The sequence below is a fragment of the Lolium perenne genome, chromosome 3 (genome assembly GCF_019359855.2).
Source record: "Lolium perenne isolate Kyuss_39 chromosome 3, Kyuss_2.0, whole genome shotgun sequence".
Classification (NCBI taxonomy): Eukaryota; Viridiplantae; Streptophyta; class Magnoliopsida; order Poales; family Poaceae; genus Lolium; species Lolium perenne.
This window is the reverse complement of record NC_067246.2, coordinates 36,915,364-36,939,576: the sequence shown is the minus strand read 5'-3', so window position 1 is coordinate 36,939,576 and position 24,213 is coordinate 36,915,364. Positions and strand designations below refer to the sequence as shown.

Sequence of the window (24,213 nt, the reverse complement as noted above, 5' to 3'; positions counted from 1 at the left end):
ATTATCTCCTCTTGAGAAGAATGAGAACATCCTGAAAACCATCGGCTACTTCTGGTCTGATGCACTGAACTGCTTCATGTTTGGTCATGGCCCTATGACACCGACCTTGCTGGATGTAGCCATGATCACAGGCCTTGACATTGCATCCCCCAGTCCTTCTGCATTCAAACTGCCAAAAGTCCCTTTCACTCTATCCTCTAAAAAAGAGTGTACCAGCTGGGGTGCCTATCTCAATCGTTATATGAAAAACAAAGGTCCCGTGACAGAGAGGGAACACACAGCCTTCCTGAATTTCTGGCTGGAGCACTTCATCTTCTGTGGCCCATCACTTGCTCCTACCAAGAATTACCTCTCCCTGGCCTATGAACTTGCTAAAGGCACCCAACTCGGCCTAGGCAAACTGTTTCTTGGAGAGGTCTACCGATCCCTTCAACTGATGTCTGTCAAACTGTTCTCTCAAAAGATGCTTAAAATCGGCGGCCCCCGGTGGTTCTTTCAGTTGTGGGCCCAACTATACTTCCAAAACCAAATCCCGGACTTCCCACCGCCGACCACCCGCACCTTTCCGTATGCAAATGGAAAGGAAATTCGATGCACCAGCTATGGCCAAGCCCTGTATGGTCTCCTGTGCAGCAAAGCCGATCCCCAAGGAAGCAGCAGGGTGGTTTAAGATTTTCTTCCAAGGTTTGGACAACCCCCTGTTCCACCCTTACACTGAATCGGCAAATTTTGAAAACCCAGTCTCTTTCCGATTGGATGACTTTGCCGATGACGCCAGCACACAGCATTTGTACTCCCTCATGATTCGTCCTTGCTTCCTCCCTGTTGGCATGAGTACCTCGAACCGGATCATCAAGCCCGGTTATGAGTGTTATCAACCAAAGAGTAGCAGCCCGACAGCTTGGTCTCGGACAGGTGCCTCCACACTTCTTCTTACACCACCTGACAGCAAGTAGAGCTGAACTGCCTGACATCCTTACTGCCCAAAGGTGTTATACCTTCTTTGATGCTTTGGCCATCCCAATTCCCCACAACCTCCGTTTCTCCTTTTTGAAACTTGGTGGTCTATGTGGAAGACCCACGTCTTCAGGAGGGCTCTAGGACCGCTGCTGAGAGAGCTTGACGCCGAATATGACATCCCTGCAGACCAGGTACCATCACTTAAGCATTTCTTGTAACCGCACCATGGTGATCGTCTGTGATCTGACTTTTTCTCCTGGCAGCAACAAGATGGTCCGGCTCCCGCACAAGCCGACGGTTCCCCTTTCGTATTCCTTCCTCCGGCACCAGTGGTTCTCTTCTGCCAGAGTTCGCCACCCCTGAAGAAAGTCCTAATGCAGAGTCAGCCGATTTCACCGAACTCGGCTCCCCAGAGTCAAGCATCTGCGGGGCCCTTTGCCACCCTAGCCTCGATTCAGGCGAGGACGGCAGTGAGGAAGGTGGCTGCCAGGAAAACCCTGAAGCGTAAGGCTCCTGCCCCAGAAAGCCCACGTGTAAGTTGGCTCAGGCCCCGTCCATATTTATCCACCTTCAAAGACTTTTTACAATACGCTCGTATTCCTTTTCTACAGACTTCCACCGAAGAAACCTCCAGCAGGGTCGAAGATTCCAGTCAGGGGGACTCGAGCTCGGGCAATTCTGAGAGGTCCACCACCCAGAGCCAGACGGCTTCACCAGCGCCGGCTTCCAAGAAAAGGTCGATCACTGAACCTCCTGCTCCCCAAGCCCCGACCAGATCGGGGTCACGCACGAAGCGTCGCTGCGTCAAAAGGGCTCATAAGAATCCACGAGCCTCTCCATCAAGCCAGGAGGTGTCAAACGTAATTATCTCCCCGGTCATACTTCATGCTTTCCCATCGTCATGGGTGGATCGGCTAATCACTTCCTCTTGCAGGCCGAAGAAACTTCTAGCGGAGACGCTGAGGAGATACCGATGCCGTCCGCCACCCTGGACCTAGCCACCTCGGCGATCGCGGCTGCCCAAGTGGCTGACCCATCTCAGTCCATAGAAAAGCTGATCGTCACGACATCGGCTGTTCCTCCTACAATGGGAGAGGTATGCCCCTCCTCCTTGGCTCCATCAATTTCTTCATTTGCATGCTAACTCACTTTGTTTGCTCTATCAGGGTTGTGATCTCTCGAGCTTGCTGACGTTCGATCCAGAATCCATCGAACCCACTCCTCCCAAGGCAAGCGGAGAGCCGAGTCCTAGTACGGTCCATGGTCCGCTCCAGCGTCTCAAAGACTTGCTTTCTGCCTCAACTGAGACTCTGATTGAAAATTCCGAGGAAGCCAAAGGCATCCTCGAGGACATCCAGCCCCATCTCCCTATGACACTGCAAGTGAAGCTCTGGCCCGCTGTTACCCTGTCGGTCTTTGAGTCAAGGGTGCAATCGGCTCGACAAAGGATTACTCTTCGCCGCTCCCAGCTTTCGCTGAGAGCCGATATTGCCGAAAAGTGTCGACGGCTCAATGAGAAAAAGGCTGCTCTGGACGCCAAGACGGACACTTCTGCCAATCGCGCCGAACTCGAGACCCTGCGCAAGGAGCTGGAGAGTCTTGAAGAGAAGGTAAGGGTGACCAAACAGCTCATCCAAGACAAGGAAGCCCTTATTGCCCGTTCTCAAGACGAAGCAAAAGGCCTCACAGCCGATCTGAAGACCGATCTGGCTGAAATTCGTACCCTGAGCAATCAGCTGGTGACGGGTAAGGACGAGGATGACGAGGCTGAGATCGCTGAGGCGGATCGCATCCGTGTTGACGCCCTTCTCGCCCTCGGCGTATTTCTTCGGTAGGGCCTTCAGAGACAGATGAGGTTTCGCTGAGATGTACTTTTTTTTTATTGGCCGATTTTCCGTCGGCTCCTGACATTCCTTGCCCATGCGTCTGTCCGCTGATCATGTGCCTCCCCCGAGCCGAATCTGTCAGGTGACTGCAGATATCGGCTCTGTATCACGCCAAGGCACTGTATTTGCACGTCGGCCCCGTTGGGATTCGTGTAGCCGACGTGGCCGCCGTTCATTAGATCATCTTTGAACCCAAGCCGACCGTGTGGTGAGGATAATTTTAGCCGATTCGCTGGATCGAAGCGCTCCCTGAAGGCTTTGTAATATCCTTACATAGATCTTCGGGGGTCAACCCCAATGTTATTACTACACGGCCTTCGTCACGTCGATGCGCTTGTGGTCCCACCGGGCGTGCCAGAATGTGTTGTCGTCAGAAACCCACCGGCGGGCAGCGACGGGCAACACCGTAGAGCCGGGAACAACCTAGAGCTGCGGCTGGCTGAGATCCCTCCGAGCGACGGCCCGCAAAGCGTTCTGGTCACACGTCCGATGCTGATGCAAGGGCGTGCCACCTGACCTATACCTGGTCAGGAAGGTGATGGAGATGCCTCGCTTAGTTTCCTGCATGGCATACACGTAAACATTAAATACGAGCCTCGATCGGCTCTCAGGTTATCCTGTGAATCGGCTCAGGGAGCCGATCCACCCATGATTCGTACGATGTGCACGAATATATGGTGGTCCTGCTTGATCAAGATAAAGCTAATGAGATCTACGATGATTTAGGGTTTTCACCGCATAATCGGATCATCCTACTCATGGTTGGGCCTCGCGGCCACGCACGGTGATCGTAAGCCGATCCTAAACAAGGCCTAAAAACCAACACAAGGTTGATCCCCGGAACATCCTGTTTAGGGCCAGCGAACGACACCCTACGTGCCGCTGGATCCTCCACCCCTTTGTAAGGCCTAACTATTGCAGATATTAAACTAATCCTTGTAGAACAAGGAGCAATCGTAACGGATCAGATCTACTAAATAATGATCAAGCGGGGTGCCGCCCCCACACCTAAGATAGGTGTGAGGGCGGCTAGACATGCAAGGGTTGCACTACGATAGCATGTTACGCGAAGAACTATGCTAACCCTAACACATCTATGATAACTACGCTGCTCGCCATCAACAAGGCTTCAGTACGAGCAACGCATGAACAACGTGGAGCTTGTGCTGCCTAGATCGCAAGCTGCGATCTAGGCAGCATGTTGCTTACCGGTAGAAACCCTCGAGACGAAGGAGTTGGCGATGCGCCGAGATTGATTTGTTGATTGAACGTTGGTTGTTGTTTATTCCATAAACCCTAGATACATATTTATAGTCCAGCGGACTTTTCTAATTTAGGCGTGCACCTAACCGTGCACGGGTAAAACTCTATCTAAGATACGATCTATTATATTACAGATATATGGGCAATCTAGCCCAACTTTGCATATAAGGCCGATCTACGTATTTTCTCCGTATATAATCTTCAAGCCCATCTTGATCGTGGCCCACCTCTGACTTGGTCAAATTCTGGTGATAACAGGAGCTCTCTTAACTCCGCATCGGTGGTTTCACAGGGCCACCATTGGCCTCTCATTCCCTCGCGGCTCCGGGCCTTGGAAGCTTTCTTGTTTTCCGCCTCCTGGACTTTCGCTGCCATTCTGGCTTGGCCTTGGAGTTCTTCTTGGAGCTCTTGAGCGGTTGGAATCCGGCCTAATGCGGTACTGGAAGAGGCGGAGAAAGGTTGAGCAAGCCTAATGTCGGAAACGAATGGTGGTAGGAATGCAATGGGATCCGGGCAGATTGGCTCCACGGTGCTGGGTTTCGGGCTACTCGGAGAACTACCAGTGCACAGTGGAGAACCATGCGACATGCTTCCGGCTGCACCCATGCAAGCTAGTTTGAGTAACCGGAATCTACTCTACTCTACTTTTTCTTCTACGAGGCCGGTGGACGTACCGTTAATGGTGCGGCGGTCCGGCGAAGCTCCGGTGGAGGAAGGACGCCGAAGTTGCAGCAAACTTCGCCCTTTGACCACGAAACGGCGGCGCGGGGGAAATCCCTATCAACCGTGGTGATTTCAGTGCGGAAGAAGCCTTGGAACGGCGGCGCACGGGGCTCACTGATCGGAAGATCGCCGGACTTCAGATTCGATGGGCGGCGTGGCGCGAGGAAGAAGAAGAAGTGGTGAGGATGAGGTGAAGAATGAAAAGTTACCGCATCGAGGGATATTTATAGGCCTCGCGCGGAGATTCGTGATCCGGATCTGACGGTGGGAACGGAACGGTCGTGCCGTTGGATGATCGACACGTGTCTTAGGTCAACAAGTGGTAAAACAACGTGGAGGTGATTTAACTGTGCACTCCCGAAATTTCCGGATAAAGATTCGGATCTTCGAAAATTTAGCGCGGGAAAAAAGGAAGTTGTGCGCGGTAAAAGTGAAATTTCCGTTGCATTACCAAGTTAAAAGAAAAGAAGAATTCCGGATAGTGGAAGCCAGAAACAATTAAAGTTTTGAAGATCTTCAAGATTCTCTTCGGTTCCGAGCGGAAAAGAGTCGGAGGAATGATGAATCTCGGAGAACTTCGGGGGCTACTGTTGTGGGTATACTTTATGGGTATATCAACGGCGTGGCCTAGATCCGGCAAGCCCGGGTGGCCCATAGTAGGTGACGTGGCATGTGGCCCGTCGGGCGGCCCAGTTGCTGTTGATCCTGAAGGATGAAGTCCAGCCCAGGAACAGGAAGCCGGATCCCAACCGACCTACGAAGGAGGCCGGATCCGTGAAGGCCCATGAAGTATCCGGATCCAGCACGTACTAAGAGGAAGGGCGGATCCTTGATGTACACGGCAAGACTTTGTACCGTAGTTAGGCGACTTGTATTCCGGCTAGTACTCTCCGTGTAAACCCTAGATCCGTGCGTCTTTATAAGCCGGATCCTGGGAGCCCTAGAGGCAGGACCACAACTCATTGTAACATCGCGAAAGCGCCCAGATAATTCCAGACAAGCAGCAGTAGGCCCTGTCATCGTGCAGGTGTTCCGAAGCTGGGTAAATCACGTACCACCGTCCCGAGTGGTCTCCGCCCTATGGCCCCTATTTCTTCTCCCCCTCGTGAGGATCCCTCCTCCGAGGTACCGTCGAATAGGCAACGACACTATGATTGTGATCTCTTGTAGATTATGAAGTTAACTATTGCTATGATGGTATTGATGTGATCTATGCCTCCTTTCGTAGCGTGAAGGTGACAGTGTGCATGCTATGTTAGTACTTGGTTTGGTTATGTTGATCTGTCATGCACTCTAAGGTTATTTAAATATGAACATCGAATATTGTGGAGCTTGTTAACTCCGGCATTGAGGGTTCGTGTAATCCTACACAGTTAGTGGTGTTCATCATCCAACAAGAGAGTGTAGAGTCTAGCATCTATCTATTTATTCTGTTATGTGATCAATGTTGAGAGTGTCCACTAGTGAAAGTATAATTCCTAGGCTTTGTTTCCAATACTGCTATCGCTGCTTGTTTACTGTTTTACTGCATCTGTATTGTCCGCAATATTACCACCATCAACCACACGCCAGTCCTGGGCAAAGCACTTTTCTGGCGCCGTTGCTACTGCTCATATTTATTCATACCACCTGTATTTCACTATCTCTTCGCCGAACTAGTGCACATATTAGGTGTGTTGGGGACACAAGAGACTTCTTGCTTTGTGGTTGCAGGGTTGCATGAGAGGGATATCTTTGACCTCTTCCTCCTTGAGTTCGATAAACCTTGGATGATCCACTTAAGGGAAACTTGTTGCTGTTCTACAAACCTCTGCTCTTGGAGGCCCAACACTGTCTACAAGAATAGAAGCTCCCGTAGACATCACCTATCATGATCAAGATCATCTATTTGTAATGCTACATGTTGTGTTTGTTGGGATCCGATGAATATGGAAAACTATGTCAAGTTGATTATCGATCTATCATATATGTGTTGTTTATGATCTTGCATGCTCTCCGTTGCTAGTAGAGGCTCTGGCCAAGTTGATACTTGTAACTCCAAGAGGGAGTATTTATGCTCGATAGTGGGTTCATGTCTCCATTGAATCTGAGGGAGTGACAGCAACCCCTAAGGTTGTTGATGTGCTGTTGCCACTTGGGATAAAACATCAATGCTTTGTCTAAGGATATTTGTATTGTTTACATTACGCACAGTACTTAATGCAATTGTCTGTTGTTTGCAACTTAATACTGGAAGGGGTGCGGATGCTAACCCGAAGGTGGACTTTTTAGGCATAGATGCATGCTGGATAGCGGTCTATGTTCTTTGTCGTAATGTCCTAAGTAAATCTCATAGTAGTCATCATGATATGTATGTGCATTGTTATGCCCTCTCTATTTGTCAATTGCCCAAATGTAATTTGTTCACCCAACATGTTATTTATCTTATTGGAGAGACACCACTAGTGAACTGCGGACCCCGGTCCATTCTTTTACATCTGAAATACAACCTGTTGTGAAGTGTATATGTGGATTGTCTAGCCCTTTCCATCAGTTCGGACTTTTGGTTCAAGTGGCTAGTGCATGAAGCTTAACATGGTATCAGAGCCCCAGGTCTCAAGTTCAAATCCTGGCTTTCACATGGTTTTCGCAATTAAGCCTAAAAATTGCTGTTGCCCCCCTCTTACATGGTTTTCGCAATTAAGCCTAAAAATTGCTGTTGCCCCCCTCTGTGTGCTCTTCTTCTTTCACGTGTTGACTTTCTCTTCTCCCGTCACACGCGAGTGGGGGTGTTGTGAAGTGTATATGTGGATTGTCTAGCCCTTTCCATCAGTTCGGACTTTTGGTTCAAGTGGCTAGTGCATGAAGCTTAACATGTTAAGCTTCATGCACTAGCCACTTGAACCAAAAGTCCGAACTGATGGAAAGGGCTAGGCAATCTACTTTATACACGTCAACACCCCCTCTCACGTGTGATGGGAAGACGAGAAGACAATAGAGAGGCAAAGAGGCAGCGGAAGGCCGGATACATACGGCAGGAAAGAGGCGGCGGGGAGAGGAGATAATTTTTCGAATAAATTGGGAAAGCCAGGATTTGAACTCGAGACCTGGGGCTCTGATACCATGTTAAGCTTCATGCACTAGCCACTTGAACCAAAAGTCCGAACTGATGGAAAGGGCTAGGCAATCTACTTTATGCACGTCAACACAACCTACTGCAATCATTGTTCTCTGTTGTTCTTTGCAAACAAACATCATTCTCCACACCATACGTTTAATCCTTTGTTTACAGCAAGCCGGTGAGATTGACAACCTCACTATTAAGTTGGGGCAAAGTATTTTGATTGTGCTGTGGAGGTTCCACGTTGGTGCCGGAATCTCTGGTGTTGCGTCGCACTACACTCTTTCACCAACAACCTTCACGTGGCCTTCATCTCCTACTGGTTCGATAACCTTGGTTTCTTATTGAGGGAAAACTTGCTGCTGTACGCATCACACCTTCCTCTTGGGGTTCCCAACGGACGTGTGCTTCACGCTTCATCAAGTCGTCCAGTCGCGTTCCCCTAAGCTAAATAGCACCTCATTTTGTGTTCGGTGTCTCCGGTAGAGACTCTATGGACACCGAACACAAAAACACCGTCCACATGCATGCATGCAACCCCTAGTCCCCATATGCCATTCTCTTTCTCCACACTTTCTCTCACCTACTTTTGCCACATGGTATGGTCCCTTCTATTAAAATGCATGCATCCGAACGCTGTTTGAGGGACACGGCTGGGAAGGGCTTCTTTTTTGTATAGATTTTTGGTCTCTTTTTGTCCGACGCGGTCCCAAACGTGCCCCAAATCATTCGTGCCGGATGTTTTTTGAGGGACGCGACTGGAGATGCTCTAAAACAGTGTGTAGAAGGGCATCCCTATCGGCATGACCAAAACGGTTCTGCCTCATCCGAACCGATCTGCGTAGACAGGAGGATCGATCGCGCAGTCGCCATCGACGCGACCCGAATAGGTCGACCTGTCCGACCCGATCCATCCGTCTACCAAATTTAAGAAACGGATGTGTGTGAGCGGACATGTCGCGGACAACGCATTGTCCTCTTGTGGGCTCACATGGATGCGATCTGATGTCGGAAGGCTAGCCGGCGGCAGCAGCCATGGCCATCAAAGCCGTCGATGAAGGACTGCCGACTCAACTCCTACACCGATAATGATGTCGATGGCACTCGAAGCTGCACAAACATTGATAACCATGGCTACTTATACTCTCCCACTCCTATGACCAGCGCTATTGCCACCAGCAAACCATCGTTGCCAATGTCGCGAGGAAGATGTCGTCCCGGTTGAAAAAGACGACGAATGATCATGAGACGGGTTCTTCGTGTTAGAGTGTAATGACTGACCCTCTCTCTCAGTTTGGACTTTTGGTTCAATTAGCTAGTGCATCAATCTTTTATGGTATCAGAGCCAAGAGGTTTCAAATTCAAGACTCTGCGCACGCAGTATTAAAAACAAAAAGAAAAAAAGATTTTACGGTCCACGCCGAACCAACGCTAAGGACTAAAATAGCCTAGGCATGAGTGAGAGTATTAAATATAAAAACACTGACTAGTCTCTTTCCATTAGTTTGGACCGATAGATAGGTGCATACAACTGAAAACAAAGGTTGAGGGTTTAATACCCAACAAAAGCAATAAAAAAAAGCGAATATTGGGACCTGCCCTGTTCCCGCTGCGCACGTCAAGACTTCAAAAAAAGAGCATAGATATGAGGAGGAGTGTTAGCGTGCAATGACCAACCTTATCTCTCAATTTAATTTTTTAGTTTAATTGACAAGTGCATCAATCTTTCACTTCGCCACCGTTGCCGGTCCTTACCGGAACGCTCCCAAAATCTACCACCGCTTCCGCGCGCGGCAGAATTCATCGGGCCACAATCCGCTGCAGCGAGGCACCACCAGCCTTCCCATGCATGGAAGCGCAACTGGCAGTACGTCTGCGTGTTGGAGTGCCACAACGAAACGTGTCGCTTCCCGCGGTTTGCACCTCCACCGCACTACGGTGCTGCGCTGACTCACGGACCGCCGCTAGAAGCGGAGCGGCCCGGCCGCATCCCTCGGCTCCGGCAGACGTATGTACGACTTCTAGCAAACCTTCCTTGCCTAGGAGCGCGAGGCGTGGCTGGCGACTATGGAGGTACGCGAATTCGCGCCCGACGAGGACAACGGCGGCCACCGATGACGACGACGAGGTCGCGCCGTGGAGAACTCGTGGTACATAGACGAACAGGACATGCATGTCTTGTCTGATCGCCGTCGCGGTGATACGGCGGCTTGCTTGCTCTTGCTTGCGGTGCTAGCATTGCTCTAGGAATGACACCGGTCAGTCAGCTCGATCGGCTGGTGGCACTGCTGCTACACATGCAGGGGAAAGGGCGTGTCCTTTCCTCTCTGCCCTGCGCCTGCGGTGCCGTGCCGTGCTGCCGGCTCGGGGCTCGCAGTCAGGGCATCTCCAACGGCGCGACGCGACGCATTTTAGCGTCCGCGCGCGTCTGTTTACGTCAGTTCTTTTGGTCGAAAACGTCCGTGCGTCCATTTGCGTCGGGGTGGCTCCAGCGGTATGACGCATTTTTTTTTAGGACGAATCATTTTTTTGAACTGAAACATAATTTACAAAAACTGAAACATAACTTACATACTTGCAAACATAAAAAAAAACCTAAAACGCCTACTGGTCGCTGTCGTGGCCGTGCTGCTCCTCGTCGCTGTCGAGCACGATGACCTCCGGTATGTCCCACGGCCAGTTGCCATCCGGGGGAGCGTACGCCGGGCGCGATCGCGGTGCTCGAGGTTGAGGAGGCTGCGGCTGAGGCGGCGGTGGAGGCGCCCAGGACTGCGGCTGTGGCGGCGGATGAGGAGCCCAGCCATAAGGCTGTGGCGGCGGTGGGAGGCGCCCAAGGCTGTGGCGGCGGTGGAGGAGCGCCCAAGGCTGTGGCGGCGGTGGGGGAGGCGCCGCAGACTCAAGCAGCGCCTGTCGAAGGGCTTCATCCGCGGACAGGCCCGGCGGCATGACGGCGGTGGCGTAAGCGGGGCAGCGACGGTGCACAGCGGCGCGTCGTACTCGGAGACGAGGAGGCCGAGCTTGGCCATCTCGTCGTCCGTCATGTTGTCGGGGAACTCGAAGTTCCGACCCTCCGCCATGGCCTGCTGCCATTCGTGGAAGACGAGGCCGACGTAGTCCTCGCTGTCGTCCTTCACCTCCTCGCTATGGTACGCGAGCGCGTCGATGTAGTCGTCGTCGTCGTACACGGCGTAGGCTTCGTCGTCCTCGTCCTCGTCCTCGCGGTCGTTGTGCTGCGGCTGCTCACGTCGCGTCGGCGCTTTCCGGCCGACGAGCCGGCGGTGCAGGGCCGAAGGGATAATCCCTGTCGCCCATGAAGCCAGCCCTTCGTCTGCTGTCCGTCTCCGTGGACAGGTACGTACGCCAACTCTCCGAGTCGATGGCGTACGCCGGATCGGTGCGGAGGTCCGCCGGCAGATATCGCCTCCTGCGCCGGATCTCCTTGGTCCGCTCAGGCTCGCGCGCAGGTACTGGAGGGATGGGCACCTGGCGGCAGCTGAGCCGCCAGCCGCCAGGCAGCTGCACGCCGGACCAGGCGTCGCACGGCACCCATTTGCCGTGCATGAGCCTCCCCACCGTGACGGGGAGCGCCACCTTCTTGCTGCCGCTGCCGGAGGCCTCGAAGTCGTTCTTCTTCCCCATGGCGCAGCGGCGGTTGTGGTGCGAGTGGAGCTGTGGGCGAAGGAGCAACGCGGCCGCTGGACTTTTAAGGGCGGCCGCGCACGGGATACGATGCCATTGAAGGCGGCGCAGAAGCCCAGCCGCCGCCCGCCAGTGCACGTGCAGAACAGGAAGCTGCGGCATTAATGGAGAAGGTTGCGGCGCAGACGCGGAAGCGATGGCCGCGGAAGCGATGCCCTCCATGCAGGCTCGCTGCCAGGCGGGCCCGGTGGAGACCGCAGCGAACACTTTGCGCGTCCGCGCAGCGTCCGCCGAGACGCAAACCTGGCGCATATTTGGGCCAGGTTTGCGTCTCCGCGGACGGCCCGGTCACTTTGCGTCGTGCCGCTGGAGAGGGTGCGAGACACATTTACGACCAAAGCGGACGTGAGCGACCGTTTGCGTCGCGCCGCTGGAGATGCCCTCAGCGCATGCATCGGCTGTCCGGCTGCATCAGGGCATCTCCAGCGGCGCGACAATTTTAGCGTCCGCGTGCGTCCGTTTGCGTCGGCTCTTTTGGTCGAAATCGAACGCGCGTCCGTTTGCGTCGGGGTGGCTCTAGCGGCATGACGCATTTTTTTAGGACGAATCCTTTTTTTTAGCATGAAACATAATTTACATACTTAAAACATAAAAAAAACCTAAACGCCTACTGCTGCTCATCGTCGCTGTGCTGCTGCTCCTCGTCGCTGTCGAGCACGATGAGCTCCGGTATGAGCCACGACCAGTAGCCATCCGGGGGAGCGTACACCGGGCGCGCCGCTAGTGCTCGAGGTTGAGGAGGCTGCGGCTGTGGCGGCGGTGGAGGCGCCCAGGGCTGCGGCTGTGGCGGCGGTGGAGGCGCCCAGACATAAGGCTGTGGCGGCGGTGGAGGAGACGCCCAGGGATAAGGCTGTGGCGGCGGTGGAGGAGGCGCCGCCGACTCCAGGAGCGCCTGTCGAAGTGCTTCATCCGCCGACAGGCCCGGCGGCGGCATGACGGCGGTGGCGTAGCGGGGCAGCGGCGGCTGCATAGGCGCGTCGTACTCAGAAACGAGGACGGCGACCTTCGCCATCTCGACGTCCGTCATGTTCTCCGGGAACTCGAAGTTCCGGCCCTCCGCCATGGCCTGCTGCCATTCGTGGAAGATGACAGCGACGTAGCGTCGCTGTCGTCCTTCACCTCCTCGCTATGGTACGCGAGCGCCTCGATGTAGTCGTCGTCGTCGAACGCGGCGTAGGCTTCGTCGTCGTCCTCGCGGTCGTCGGCGTCGTTGTCTTTGCGTCTCGCGTCGCGTCGACGCCCGTCGACGCCGCTGGCGCGTCGGCGCTGGCGACGACGAGCCGGCGGTGCAGGGCCGAAGGGATAATCTCTGTCGCCCATGAAGCCAGCCCTTCGTCTCCTGTCCGTCTCCGTGGTCAGGTACGTACGCCAAAGCTCTGAGTCGATGGCGTACGCCGGATCGGCGCGGAGGTCCGCCGGCAGATACCACCTCCTGCGCCGGATCTCCGCGGTCCGATCAGGCTCGCGCGCAGGTACTGGAGGGATGGGCACCCGGCGGCAGCTGAGCCGCCAGGCAGCTGCACGCCGGACCAGGCGTCGTCGCACGACATCCATTTGCCGTGCATAAGCCTCCCCACCGAGACGGGGAGCGGGATCTTCTTGCTGCCGCTGCCGGAGGCCTCGAAGTCATTCTTTTTCCCCATGGCGCTGTGGCGGTGGTGGTGCGAGTGGAGGTGTGGGCGAAGGAGCGACGCGGCCGGTGGACTTTTAAGGGCGGCCGCGCGCGGGATACGATGCTACTGAAAGCGCCGCAGAAGCCCAGTCGCCGCCCGCCAGTGCGCGTGCAGAACAGGCAGCCGCACCATTGATGGCGAAGGCTGCGGCGCAGACGCGGAAGCGCTAACCGCCTGAATCGATGCCCTCGATGCAGACTCGCTGCCAGGCGGGGCCGGTGGGGAAGCGAGCGGACACTTTGCCGAGACGCAAACCTGTCGGGTCACTTTGCGTCGCGCCACTGGAGAGGGTGCCAGACACATTTTCGGTCAAAGCGGACGCAAACGATCGCTCAGGGCATCTCCAGCGGGGCGACGCATTTCGGACGCTCAAAAGTGGTCGCGAGCGTCCGTTTGCGTCGCCCCGCGGACGCCAAAATGACCGCAAGGGGCGAAATGTCCGTTTGCGTCGGGGGCTACCTCCAGCGGTCTGACGCATTTTGGACATGCAACTGTTTTTTTTGTGCTACTTCTTTACAGTTTATAGTTGAATGATCAAGTTTTAAACGCGAAAAAGATGTACTCATGATGTCATGTTGGTCCAATCGAATATTTTTAACATACAAATAAGAAGAAATTTAAAAACATATAAACTAAAACTATTTTTTGGCCTTCTTGTTCGAAGGCCCTGCGTCGTCGTCGTCGTCGAAACTCCTCCGCCTCTTGCTTGTCACCTCGTCGTCGGAACCGGAGGACGACACGCCCGTCGAGGACTTGAAACTGGAAGAAATGGCGTCTTCGTCGTCGTGAACGGACGACGACGCGCCGCCCGCGCCAGCGCCCTGGACTTCTTCCTTGCCGCTGCCTTGTCGTCCGCCGCCTCCTGCGCCTCCAATCGGGCGAACTTGCTGTCGGAGTCCTCCTCCTCCTCGTCGTCGGCGTCGCTGGCAGCGCCGCCTCCGTCCTCCTCCTGGCCTTCGCTGCCATTGCCGCCTCCCTCCTCCTCGTCCTCACTCGGTGTGGAGGTAGGGTAGCTGGGCGTGGAGCCCGGATCGCTTGGCGTCACCGGCGATTCCCACCAATGCAGGAATCCGGGCGACTTGCCCTCGCTCTCCGAGTCGGACGCCAGCGTGTAGTCGCTCATGACGTGCCGGTGTTGGAGAAGAAGAAAAGAGGATGAAGAAGGAGGCGGTTGAACTTGAATTACCGTACACGTGGGGGTTATAATGTGCGCGGATTAACGGCGGCGCGTAAAACGAAGAGGCCGGCGGTTGCTCTTCCGCGACGGTTCGACGCTCCATTGCGGCGGTTGGTCACCGGCGGTTGTGAATTCGAGGCCGATCGAACCTAGGTCGCTGCCATGAGGGCCCGTGGGGACGCGAGCGGACGCTCCGTGCGACCGCCGAGCGTCCGCGGAGACGCACACCTGGCGCAGGCCAGGTTTGCTCTCCGCGGACGGCCCGGTCACTTTGCGTCGCCCCGCTGGAACAGGCCCAGACGTATTTCCGGTCACGGCGGACGAAAACGGTCGCTCAGCGTCCGTTTCCATCGCGCCGCTGGAGATGCCCTCAGCATCCGTTTGCGTCGCGCCGCTGGAGATGCCCTCAGAGCTCCTGTTCCCCGGTGGCCGCCTGGAAGCGACGCTTGCTGTGCAGCCGAGTAGAGGTTGATGAGACACGAGACACGACGTACGCGCGCTCACTTTCCCGGGAAGGATTAACTCCCGTCGGACCGCTGGATCGGCAGGAGCAGCCAGCAGGCCGGCAGACTGGGCGGTTTCTTGAGCCTTTTCAGTCATGGAATTTATTCAACGGGGAACTGGACCCGGAGTTCAGCTGCCCACTGTGCCAAGTCTGCTGTCTGCAAGCAACACTCGTCTTCTAGCAGTGGATCGACGCGTGAGGGCATCTCCAACGGCACCACGCAAAGGGACGCTAAAAACGTCCGTATTTTGACCGTTTGGGTCGCGTCCGGTCACACCAAAAATTAAACCGGTCCGTTTGCGTCGAGTGCCTCCAGCGGTGTGTTTTTTGCGTCGGCGGACAAGTAGTACTGCCTTGCGTTCTCTCTCACACGAACTCAAGCAGCTCCACCTCGCTGCTGTAGCCGCTCCCCTTCGGAGCTCACACAGACTCAAGCAGCTCCACCTCCGGCGCCGGCACGGACACGGCTGGGATTCCGAGGTTCCTAGGACACGCGGCACGGCTCCGACGCCGGCGCCTGGTCCGGTGGGAGCGGGTGGCCTCGGTGCTGCCCGGCTAGACGGTCACCAACGTCGTGGCGCACTACGACGACCTCGAGAACGACGTCTGCTTCATCGAGGCCGGGCTCGTGCCCTTCCCCCGCTACGACGCCAACACCGGCTCCCCGGCCTCCGGGTTCACGCTGGACTGGGACGGCGGCGGCGCGGACGACGCCCTCGCCTTCAAGCGCTCCTGCTACCTGGTCGGCGGCAAGCGCGGGCGCGGCTCCGACAACGAGCGCAAGAAGGGCGTGCCCTGGACGGAGGAGGAGCACAAGTAAGCCCACACCCGATTACCACCTTAATCGATGGATCATGCCGTGCGCGTTCCTGGCTGGGCGCTGATGAATCTGTTGTTTCCATCTCGTTTCACCACTAGGCTGTTCTTGATGGGCCTGAAGAAGTACGGGCGCGGGGACTGGCGGAACATCTCCCGCAACTTCGTCACCACCCGCACGCCCACGCAGGTCGCCAGCCACGCGCAGAAGTACTTCATCCGCCTCAACTCCGGCGGCAAGGACAAGCGGCGCTCCAGCATACACGACATCACAACCGTCAACATCCCCGACGACGACAACCCATCGCCGTCGCCTCCCTCCGTGCTCACCTCCCACCCCTCTGCCGTGCCGGACCAGTTCGGCGGCGCGCTCGTCGGACAACAAGCCGCATCCTCCGGCCCCTGCTGGTAGCGGGCACCACCACCACCACCATTTCGTGCCCCATCATCTCTACGGCACCGTCAAGCTCGAGGCCAGCGGCGGCTGCGGCAGGCTCCTCGGCTGCGGCAGGCTCCTCGGCCGTTCATGTACCAGTTGCCGCCGCCGTAGCTCGCCTCCCACCGGCGCCGCCCCAGGAGAAGGAGCATGTGGATGGCCGTCGTTCTAGTCGGATGATTTGGGGAGAGAGGAGAAGAAGAGAGAGACGGGAGAGAGAGAGGAAAGTGTGGTAGGTGGGAAAAGTAGTGACTGACATATGGGTCAGCTTTGGCACAGAGCGGACGCATGCGGACGAGAAACGGTCACGCGGTCAGTCCGTCCCGACGCAAACCTGCCGCATATTTGGGCAGCAAATACAACGGACAATAAAAACCGGAATGCGTCTCTCCGTTGGAGAAGATCCAGACGCAAACGGACGCAAAAAGTCAGAAAACCAGAAATGCGTCGCGCCGCTGGAGATGGCCTGAGATCTCACTGGGAAAACAGGGGCGTACTTGGTTTCTCGCGATATTTTTCTATCTAGAGAACTTAGCTTTGTAGGCAACCTCTAATTCAGCTTATGCGTCTAGTTTGGTTCCTAAGAGCATCTCCAGTCGCGTCCTTCAAAAAACGTCCAGCACAAATAATTTGGGGGACGTTTAGGACCGCGCCGGACAAAAAGAGAGACTAAAAATCTGTACAAAAAAGAGACCCTTTCCAGTCGCGTCCCTCAAACAGCGTTCAGATGCATGCATTTTAATAGAAGGGACCACCCCATGTGGGAAAAGTAGGTGAGAGAAAGTGTGTGAAAGAGAATGACATGTGGGGAGTAGAGACTGCATGCATGCGTTCGGACACTATTTTTGTGTCCGGCGTTCCTCGTAGAGACTTTAGAGTCTCTACCAGGGACGCCGGGCATAAAATGAGGCTCTAATTAGCTTTGGGGGACGCGACTAGAACGCGTTTTTCTTCATTTCTTGTCCGCCGTCCCCCAAACGTCATTTGGGGGACGCGTCTGGAGATGCTCTAACGATTCCTTCCAAGCATTGTAGGAAAAGCCAAACCCCTTAGATTGTTTGTCCACAATTTGTGTTTAGTCTCTCGATCATCATTGTTACAATCCGTCTTTTCCTGATAAGTTAACCTCGTCGGGTATGCAGTGAGTTTACCTAGAAAAAAAAACACTGCCTACAAGATATTTGCCGAGCTTTTGCTTGCCCCTCCGGATCCGGCGTGGATCTTGAGCTTGAAGATGGTGGACAGAAGATGCGCAGCGGAGCCGATGGATCTCGGCGTTACCCCTCCAGGGGTGGTGAATGGAGTCTTCCCGTCTGCACAGGGCCCGGTTTCGTCTATCCAAGGTTCGACGAACGACAGCAGGTCAGCAGCGGCGCGACGCCTTCTCGTCAAGGTCGCCGGCGAGGTCGGGGTTGGGAGGAAGAAGGAGTTATTTGTAATTTCCTTGTTTTTCTTGGACCTTTCTGTAAGAACGCAGTATTTATATAAATCCACCCTCTTTCGCAAAAAAGGTGAGGATATATAGCATATAATCAGCAGGGAGTGGTGTTTTGGAACATGAGAGCATATGCTCCCTATATTTTGAAATGCATCTTACACATATTTTAAATTTCAAAAAAATTGAAACAAAAAATTCGCACGTACATCTTCACGTGCTACGCGCTCACAAAGTCGTTTCATAAAGAATGAACTTATCATGTGACATGTGTAAAAAAGACAAAATTCAGTGCTGAAAACAATGCCTTTCACAGGATAAATTTTCTCTTTTTTACATAGGCCACAAAAAATATTATTTTTTCGTAAAACTTGACGCATACACATATATTATGGAGATGTACATGTAGAATTTTTTGTCAAAATTTTTCCACACTTCAAAATATGTTTTGTTGGTAGAGGGAGCATACACACCCGGGAGCCGAATTGAATTTCCGATAATCAGCAGGACTAACATAGTTCTAAGAGTGTTGCACCATAAGTTAATGAACTATTGCTCATGATGCAACACAGTTCATCTGTTGAGGGGTTAATATATACCACCTTGCAAAATAATAGATTTGGCATCACTTTTAATCAAACCTATCTACTCCCAAAATATACATCAGCATCATTACCAACAAGCACCACATGCGCGGTCTCCACAAAAGTAATACTTCCTGAGTAAGACAGTAAACCGGCTCATCCTGCTCACAAGGCTTATCGCTAGATACTTGATGGCATGTGCCTTGTGCTCTATGAGGTGGCTGAGAGCGTGGTAGACGACAGTCCCTGAGATGGGTGTTGCTAGAACACAACCAACGAAGATGATCTTCATGTGAGCATCAGTGGCGGAGCTTGTTAGAATATCTAGTAGGAGGCAAACCAAAAACTTCATGGGATCTGAAGGGGAAAAATGCTAAAAAGAAATCTACCACAAGCCATGTAAAAAAATTCCTTCACTAATTTTGTACAAAGCTGGGGGGGGGGGGGGGGGGCGGTTGCCCCCCTGAGTTGTACATAGCTACACTAGTGGTGAGAAAAGTTTTATGTGGGCATACTGATGAAATCGGTGTCCTTTGGTTTATCTTGCGCGTAAGAAGTTAAGAAGTTAATTAATTCTTGGTCATGTGATAGCTTATCACTAGAACTGAAGTAAGTGCTACATTGATCCAAGGTGGGCAAAGCAGATATTGTCCTCTATCATGATAGTTGTTGCCTCCTCCACCAAATGCACATATCCTCGGGCGTTTTGAGCTTGAGTACATGAACCCATCTTGCTCTTCAATGACTCAGAAGGTTGTAAGCTTTTTTTTTAAGCCTGAATCGCTTATCCATTGTGACTCCATTCTTGATGAAGCCATACATCATGTTCAGGACGAAAATTGACAGAGCAGTTGGCGATGTCATGACATCCTTCTTTCAAATTGGATAGTACCTATCAAGCACCGACATATATCGAAGAGGTACCACCGCCATCACCGAGTTCGCTGACAGATGAGACATTTTTTCCTTATCCTACAACATCAATCAAAGTACCATAGTACAAGAAGAACATTCTAATAAGATATGTGATGAAGAACAACGACGGGTAGTGAAGCTTGCTAGCTGCCCTTCATTGAGTGCTACCATGTATAAACGCAAAGTTGGTACAAGGAGCATAACTACGCGTTGTGGAACCCATCCTCGTACCAACCAATACTCTTATACACGGACTACACATCAAAGAAGATCAGACAACACATCCAACACACACCCAAAACATCGATATATCTCTTCCCCACGCTAGATCATCAAACTAGAGTTGCTAAATCAACCATACTACCATCAAATCTAAGATATCAATTCTAGACTAATAGATCTAAGCTACCACTGGTATGGTTCAATGTTACTCATAGCAATTTGATAATCGGACCAGTAAGACGACATGTTGGCGAGACGGTGGAAGAAGACATGTGGCGGAGAGCTCCATCGGCTGGAGAAGATGGCATCGCTTATCTGATGGTCGGTGAAGAAGCATTCCTCGACAGAGAGCTCGAATGGGGAAAATAGTGGCACAGGATTTGGCGGTGAGGTGGAGTAGTGTAAATAGGGTTTACGGTGGAGCTGTTAATAAAATTAAAAATTTCATTTATACATCTCAATATAATCTCAAATAAGTATACAAGTACATATAGTTGTCTAGCGTGCACGCACATTTTTTCGTCGAATAATGCTTTCATATATAGACTATGAGAAAAAGATAAATGTAATGAATAAAATCCATATTTTCCTATTTACATCGTTTGATCCGCATCGTGATTCGTATATACATGTGAGTTGCAAATGGGTAGCAACTGAGTTTTTTTTTAGTTACAAGTAGAGTTGCAACCGAGATTTTTTAGTTGCAAGTGAAAATGCAACTAAAAAGATATGCTCCAGATAGTTCGATTTGATTTGTTATTCGTGCTAGTCATGAATTGTAACATGAGTTGTAACTGAGATTTGATTGTCCTAAAGCAAAGTTGACCGAGAAATACTAACATCCTTAAAATTATTTGAGTGATTAGGCCATAAAAAGCACGACAACAATTTGTTTTAAAAATAAGGTTATTAGTAACTAGTATAACGAGAAATAAATTCAGCATACATATATTTAAAAATAAATTAGAGGTGAAAATGTTTGTGCCACTCGCATTCCCCGCTTCGACGCCTCCACTTGGCCGCGTCCGCCGTCTTCCTCTCATGGCTCCTCCTCTGACTCTCCGCATGGCCGCATCCCTCTCTCTTCCTCCTCCGAACAAACCAACCAATCCGGTCTCTCGATCCCTCGTGTAGGAAGGTGATCGACCGAACGGCGTCGAGGCGAGGCGAGGATGCCGGACACAACGGACGACATCGCGGAGGGGATATCCTTCCAGGCGTTCGAGGACGACTGCCGCCTCCTCGGCAGCCTCCTCCACGACGTCCTCCTCCGCGAGCTCGGCCCGCACTTCATTCACCTCTTCGAGCGCATCCGCATCCTCGCCCAGGTAGGTACCCACCCGCGATCGCCTCCCTGCTCGCTGATTGATCAAATGCCGCGACAAGACCGATGTGATCGATGCTGATCTGCGTGGGCCGAGACTGAAATGTTGGGTACGTGCGTTCAACCAGAGCGCGGCCACCATGCGCGGCGCGGGGATGGAGGACACGGCGGCGGTCGTTGAGCGGCAGCTGGAGGCGGAGCTGGCCGCCATGTCGCTCGAGGACTCGCTCGCCATCGCACGCGCCTTCTCCCACTACCTCAACCTCACGGGAATCGCCGAGCGGTACCACAGGTACGTACCCACGTAGCTGCAACAACGGTGCATCTGTGCCCTTGCGATTTTAATCGCCATTCGGAAATGTGTTTTTTTGTATGACTAGGAAAAATACCCGTGCGTTGCACCGGGAAAGAAAAAAAATCCACAAATATATATAGTGTTAAATGACACTCCACGTTGGCTGACCAAAAGTCACTATTTGTGTTTAGACGGTTAAATAATGTGTCGTCCCCGTCTGACAGTGGGTTCATCGCTTCGATCGCATCGCTTCAGCGTGTGCGCTTCCCACTGCCTTCAGTGCCGTCATCAATGACACGCAACTACGGCGGCTGGACCAGACGCTCTGCGGCTAGATTTCTATGCCACCATAAATGGCACAAATTTGGAGCCCCGTGGCATATTGAAAGCCTCTTGAAAGCCTCGGTTCCGACGTCCTTTAAACATATATTGGAACTATACACACAAGATATTTAATAAATCTGATGATCACTATAATAAACGTAATGTTAGGATGTAAAATATTATTTAACAACAATAATTTAACCTGTCCATCTCTAGAAGTTTTAATTTTAATTCCACCTCTCAGATATAAGTTTTCAGCGCACATGCCCTGATTCATTCATCAAGGAGAAACACAAAACCCAGTTTAGAGAATAAACAAATTACCAAGCGTTTGTCAGACCCATCATGCCAAGAGTAGCTTCCTATTAAAATAACTAAATCAACCCAACGCGGAAACCATTGGTATCGTTTGGAGAAGGAACATGTATCTACGTATTATCCATTGTCAAGAAAAGGTCAGCCGTTATTGCACTGAATCGTGGGTTCTAGGTTCAGTTAAGCTATTGATAGTTTGTCAGCTGCCACCTTTATGATTTCTTCAGTTTCGTCATAGCAAATACTCCGCCATTGAGCGTACTCGTGATCTCTTCTTTTCGTCACAGTAGTTCATGTTATAATCGAGATGCACAAAAAACGAAGAACGAAAAGTAAAACACTGCAGGGGACACGAGATTTTAACGTGGAAAACCTTGCAACACACAAGGGAAAAACCACGGGCGCCAGCCAGCAAAACTTCACTATTTCGGTGGTGTTTACAAATGCCGTGGGTGTACAATGATGCGATGAAACCCTAGCGGTAGCTTACAGGGAATATATATAGACGGTGGCAACGCTTCGGCCCAAGCCTCCGGCGACGGGTCTCGCTCCGCTCGTCAGAAGTTAGCCTCCCTTTAGTATATGAATTTGGATCACAATATAACAAACTCCACCTTGAGACAAATTCCTTGTAGCATGAACTTCAACAATCACCTGAATCAACAAAGAAAACACTTGCTGGCGCCAATAGCCACTTGGGCTAAACAATTATACAAACTAAGCTTGAGCAAAGCTCAAACTTGGACACAGGGACATGCTTAGTCATCATATCAGCAGGATTATCATGAGTACTAATCTTGCATACCTTCACTTTACCTTTTGCAACCACATCTCTGATTGCGTGGTACTTAATATCAATGTGCTTTGTCCTCTCATGGAACATCTGATCTTTAGTAAGATAAATAACACTTTGACTGTCACTGAACAACTTAATGCAAGAATTATCTCCACAAAACTCAGCATATAAACCTTTCAGCCAAACAGCCTCTTTACCTGCCTCAGCAATAGCCATGTACTCAGCCTCACTAGTAGATTGTGCAACAGCATCCTGCAAAGTAGCCTTCCAGCTAACAGCATATCCACCAACAGTAAACACATAACCTGTGAGGGACCTTCTCTTATCCAAATCGCCAGCATAATCTGAATCCACATATCCGGCGAGCCCCTCACCAATCCTGCCAAACCTCAAGCAAGCTTTTGATGTGCCGCGAAGGTACCTGAAAATCCACTGAATAGCTTTCCAATGTTCTTTACCAGGATTAGCCATGTATCGACTGACCAAACTCATAGCATATGACAGATCAGGACGTGAACAAACCATGGCATACATCAAGGAACCAACAACACTAGAATAGGGAACTCGAGACATGGACTCAATATCATCTTCAAAGCTAGGACATTGCAAAGCTGACAACTTGAAATGAGAAGCAATAGGAGTAGTAACTGACTTTGCATCATGCATATTAAAACGATGAAGAACTTTCTCAATGTACTTTTCCTGACTAAGAAACAACAAACTAGACTTTCTGTCCCTTTTAATTTCCATGCCTAGTATTTTCTTAGCAGGACCAAGATCCTTCATCTCAAACTCACTACTTAATTGATTCTTTAAAATATTGATCTCTTTCATGCTCTTGGCAGCAATCAACATATCATCAACATATAGCAACAAATAAATAGGTGATCCATTAACAAACTTGATATACACACAATTATCATACTTAGATCTCTCAAAACCATGTGTAAGCATAAATGAATCAAACCTTTTATACCACTGTCGTGGCGACTGTTTCAGACCATAAAGGGACCTCTTTAATTTGCAAACAAGATCCTCCTTACCAGGCACAACATAACCTTCAGGTTGGTCCATATATATCTCCTCCTCCAACTCACCATGCAGAAAAGCAGTCTTTACATCTAGCTGCTCAAGCTCAAGATCATGCATAGCAACAATACCAAAGAAAGCACGAATAGAACTATGCTTCACAACCGGGGAGAATACATCATTATAATCAACATCTGGAATTTGACTGAAACCTTTTTTTACTAACCTTGCCTTAAACCGTGGAGGCTCATTAGGAGACAAACCTTCCTTTCTTTTAAATATCTACTTGCAGCGGACAGCCTTCTTTTGTTTAGGCAAGTGCACAACATCCCATGTGCCATTCTTCTCAAGCGATTGCATCTCTTCTTGCATCGCACCTACCCACTTCTCTTTATCAACCGAAGCAATGGCTTCAGTATATGTAGCTGGTTCAATATCATGCTCCACCTGTTCAGCACAACTCAAAGCATAATCAACAATATCACATTCTTGAATTAATCGGGTAGGAGGTGTAATATTTCTCTTAGGGCGGTCAACAGCAATAGACCGTCCTTGTCGCTGAACAATAGGTGGTGAAGGTGGAACATCATTATCATCATTGTTGGTTTCAGGAACCACATTTTCATTCTCCTTTGCGTGCTCCACCTGCACGCCAATTAATCTTGCTCATCATCAGAAACATCAGGAGAATCAATAGCATCAGAAATATCAGTAGACGGACTATCATTAAACATAA

The 24,213-nt window shown here is 51.6% G+C and overlaps 1 protein-coding gene and 1 pseudogene across 1 annotated transcript; both read left to right on the top strand.

The window, feature by feature from the left end:
- The first annotated feature begins 1,933 nt into the window (after positions 1-1,933).
- Positions 1,934-16,410, top strand: LOC127339062 (uncharacterized; annotated as a pseudogene).
- A 4,126-nt stretch (positions 16,411-20,536) lies between these two features.
- LOC139837847 (phosphoenolpyruvate carboxylase 4-like) lies at positions 20,537-21,348 on the top strand. Its single transcript, XM_071827146.1, has 3 exons — positions 20,537-20,722; positions 20,847-21,010; positions 21,294-21,348. The coding sequence occupies exons 1-3, from the start codon at positions 20,567-20,569 to the stop codon at positions 21,346-21,348; spliced, it is 375 nt and encodes a 124-aa protein (XP_071683247.1). The 5' UTR covers positions 20,537-20,566.
- The last annotated feature ends 2,865 nt before the right edge of the window (positions 21,349-24,213 follow it).

Excerpts from the sequence above, each read along its gene's own strand:
- LOC139837847 (XM_071827146.1), top strand. The coding sequence starts at position 20,567 with ATGCCGGACACAACGGACGACATCGCGGAGGGGATATCCTTCCAGGCG. Across the intron at positions 20,723-20,846 it reads GCATCCGCATCCTCGCCCAG|AGCGCGGCCACCATGCGCGG; the intron begins GTAGGTACCCAC and ends GCGTTCAACCAG. Across the intron at positions 21,011-21,293 it reads ATCGCCGAGCGGTACCACAG|TGCCGTCATCAATGACACGC; the intron begins GTACGTACCCAC and ends CACTGCCTTCAG.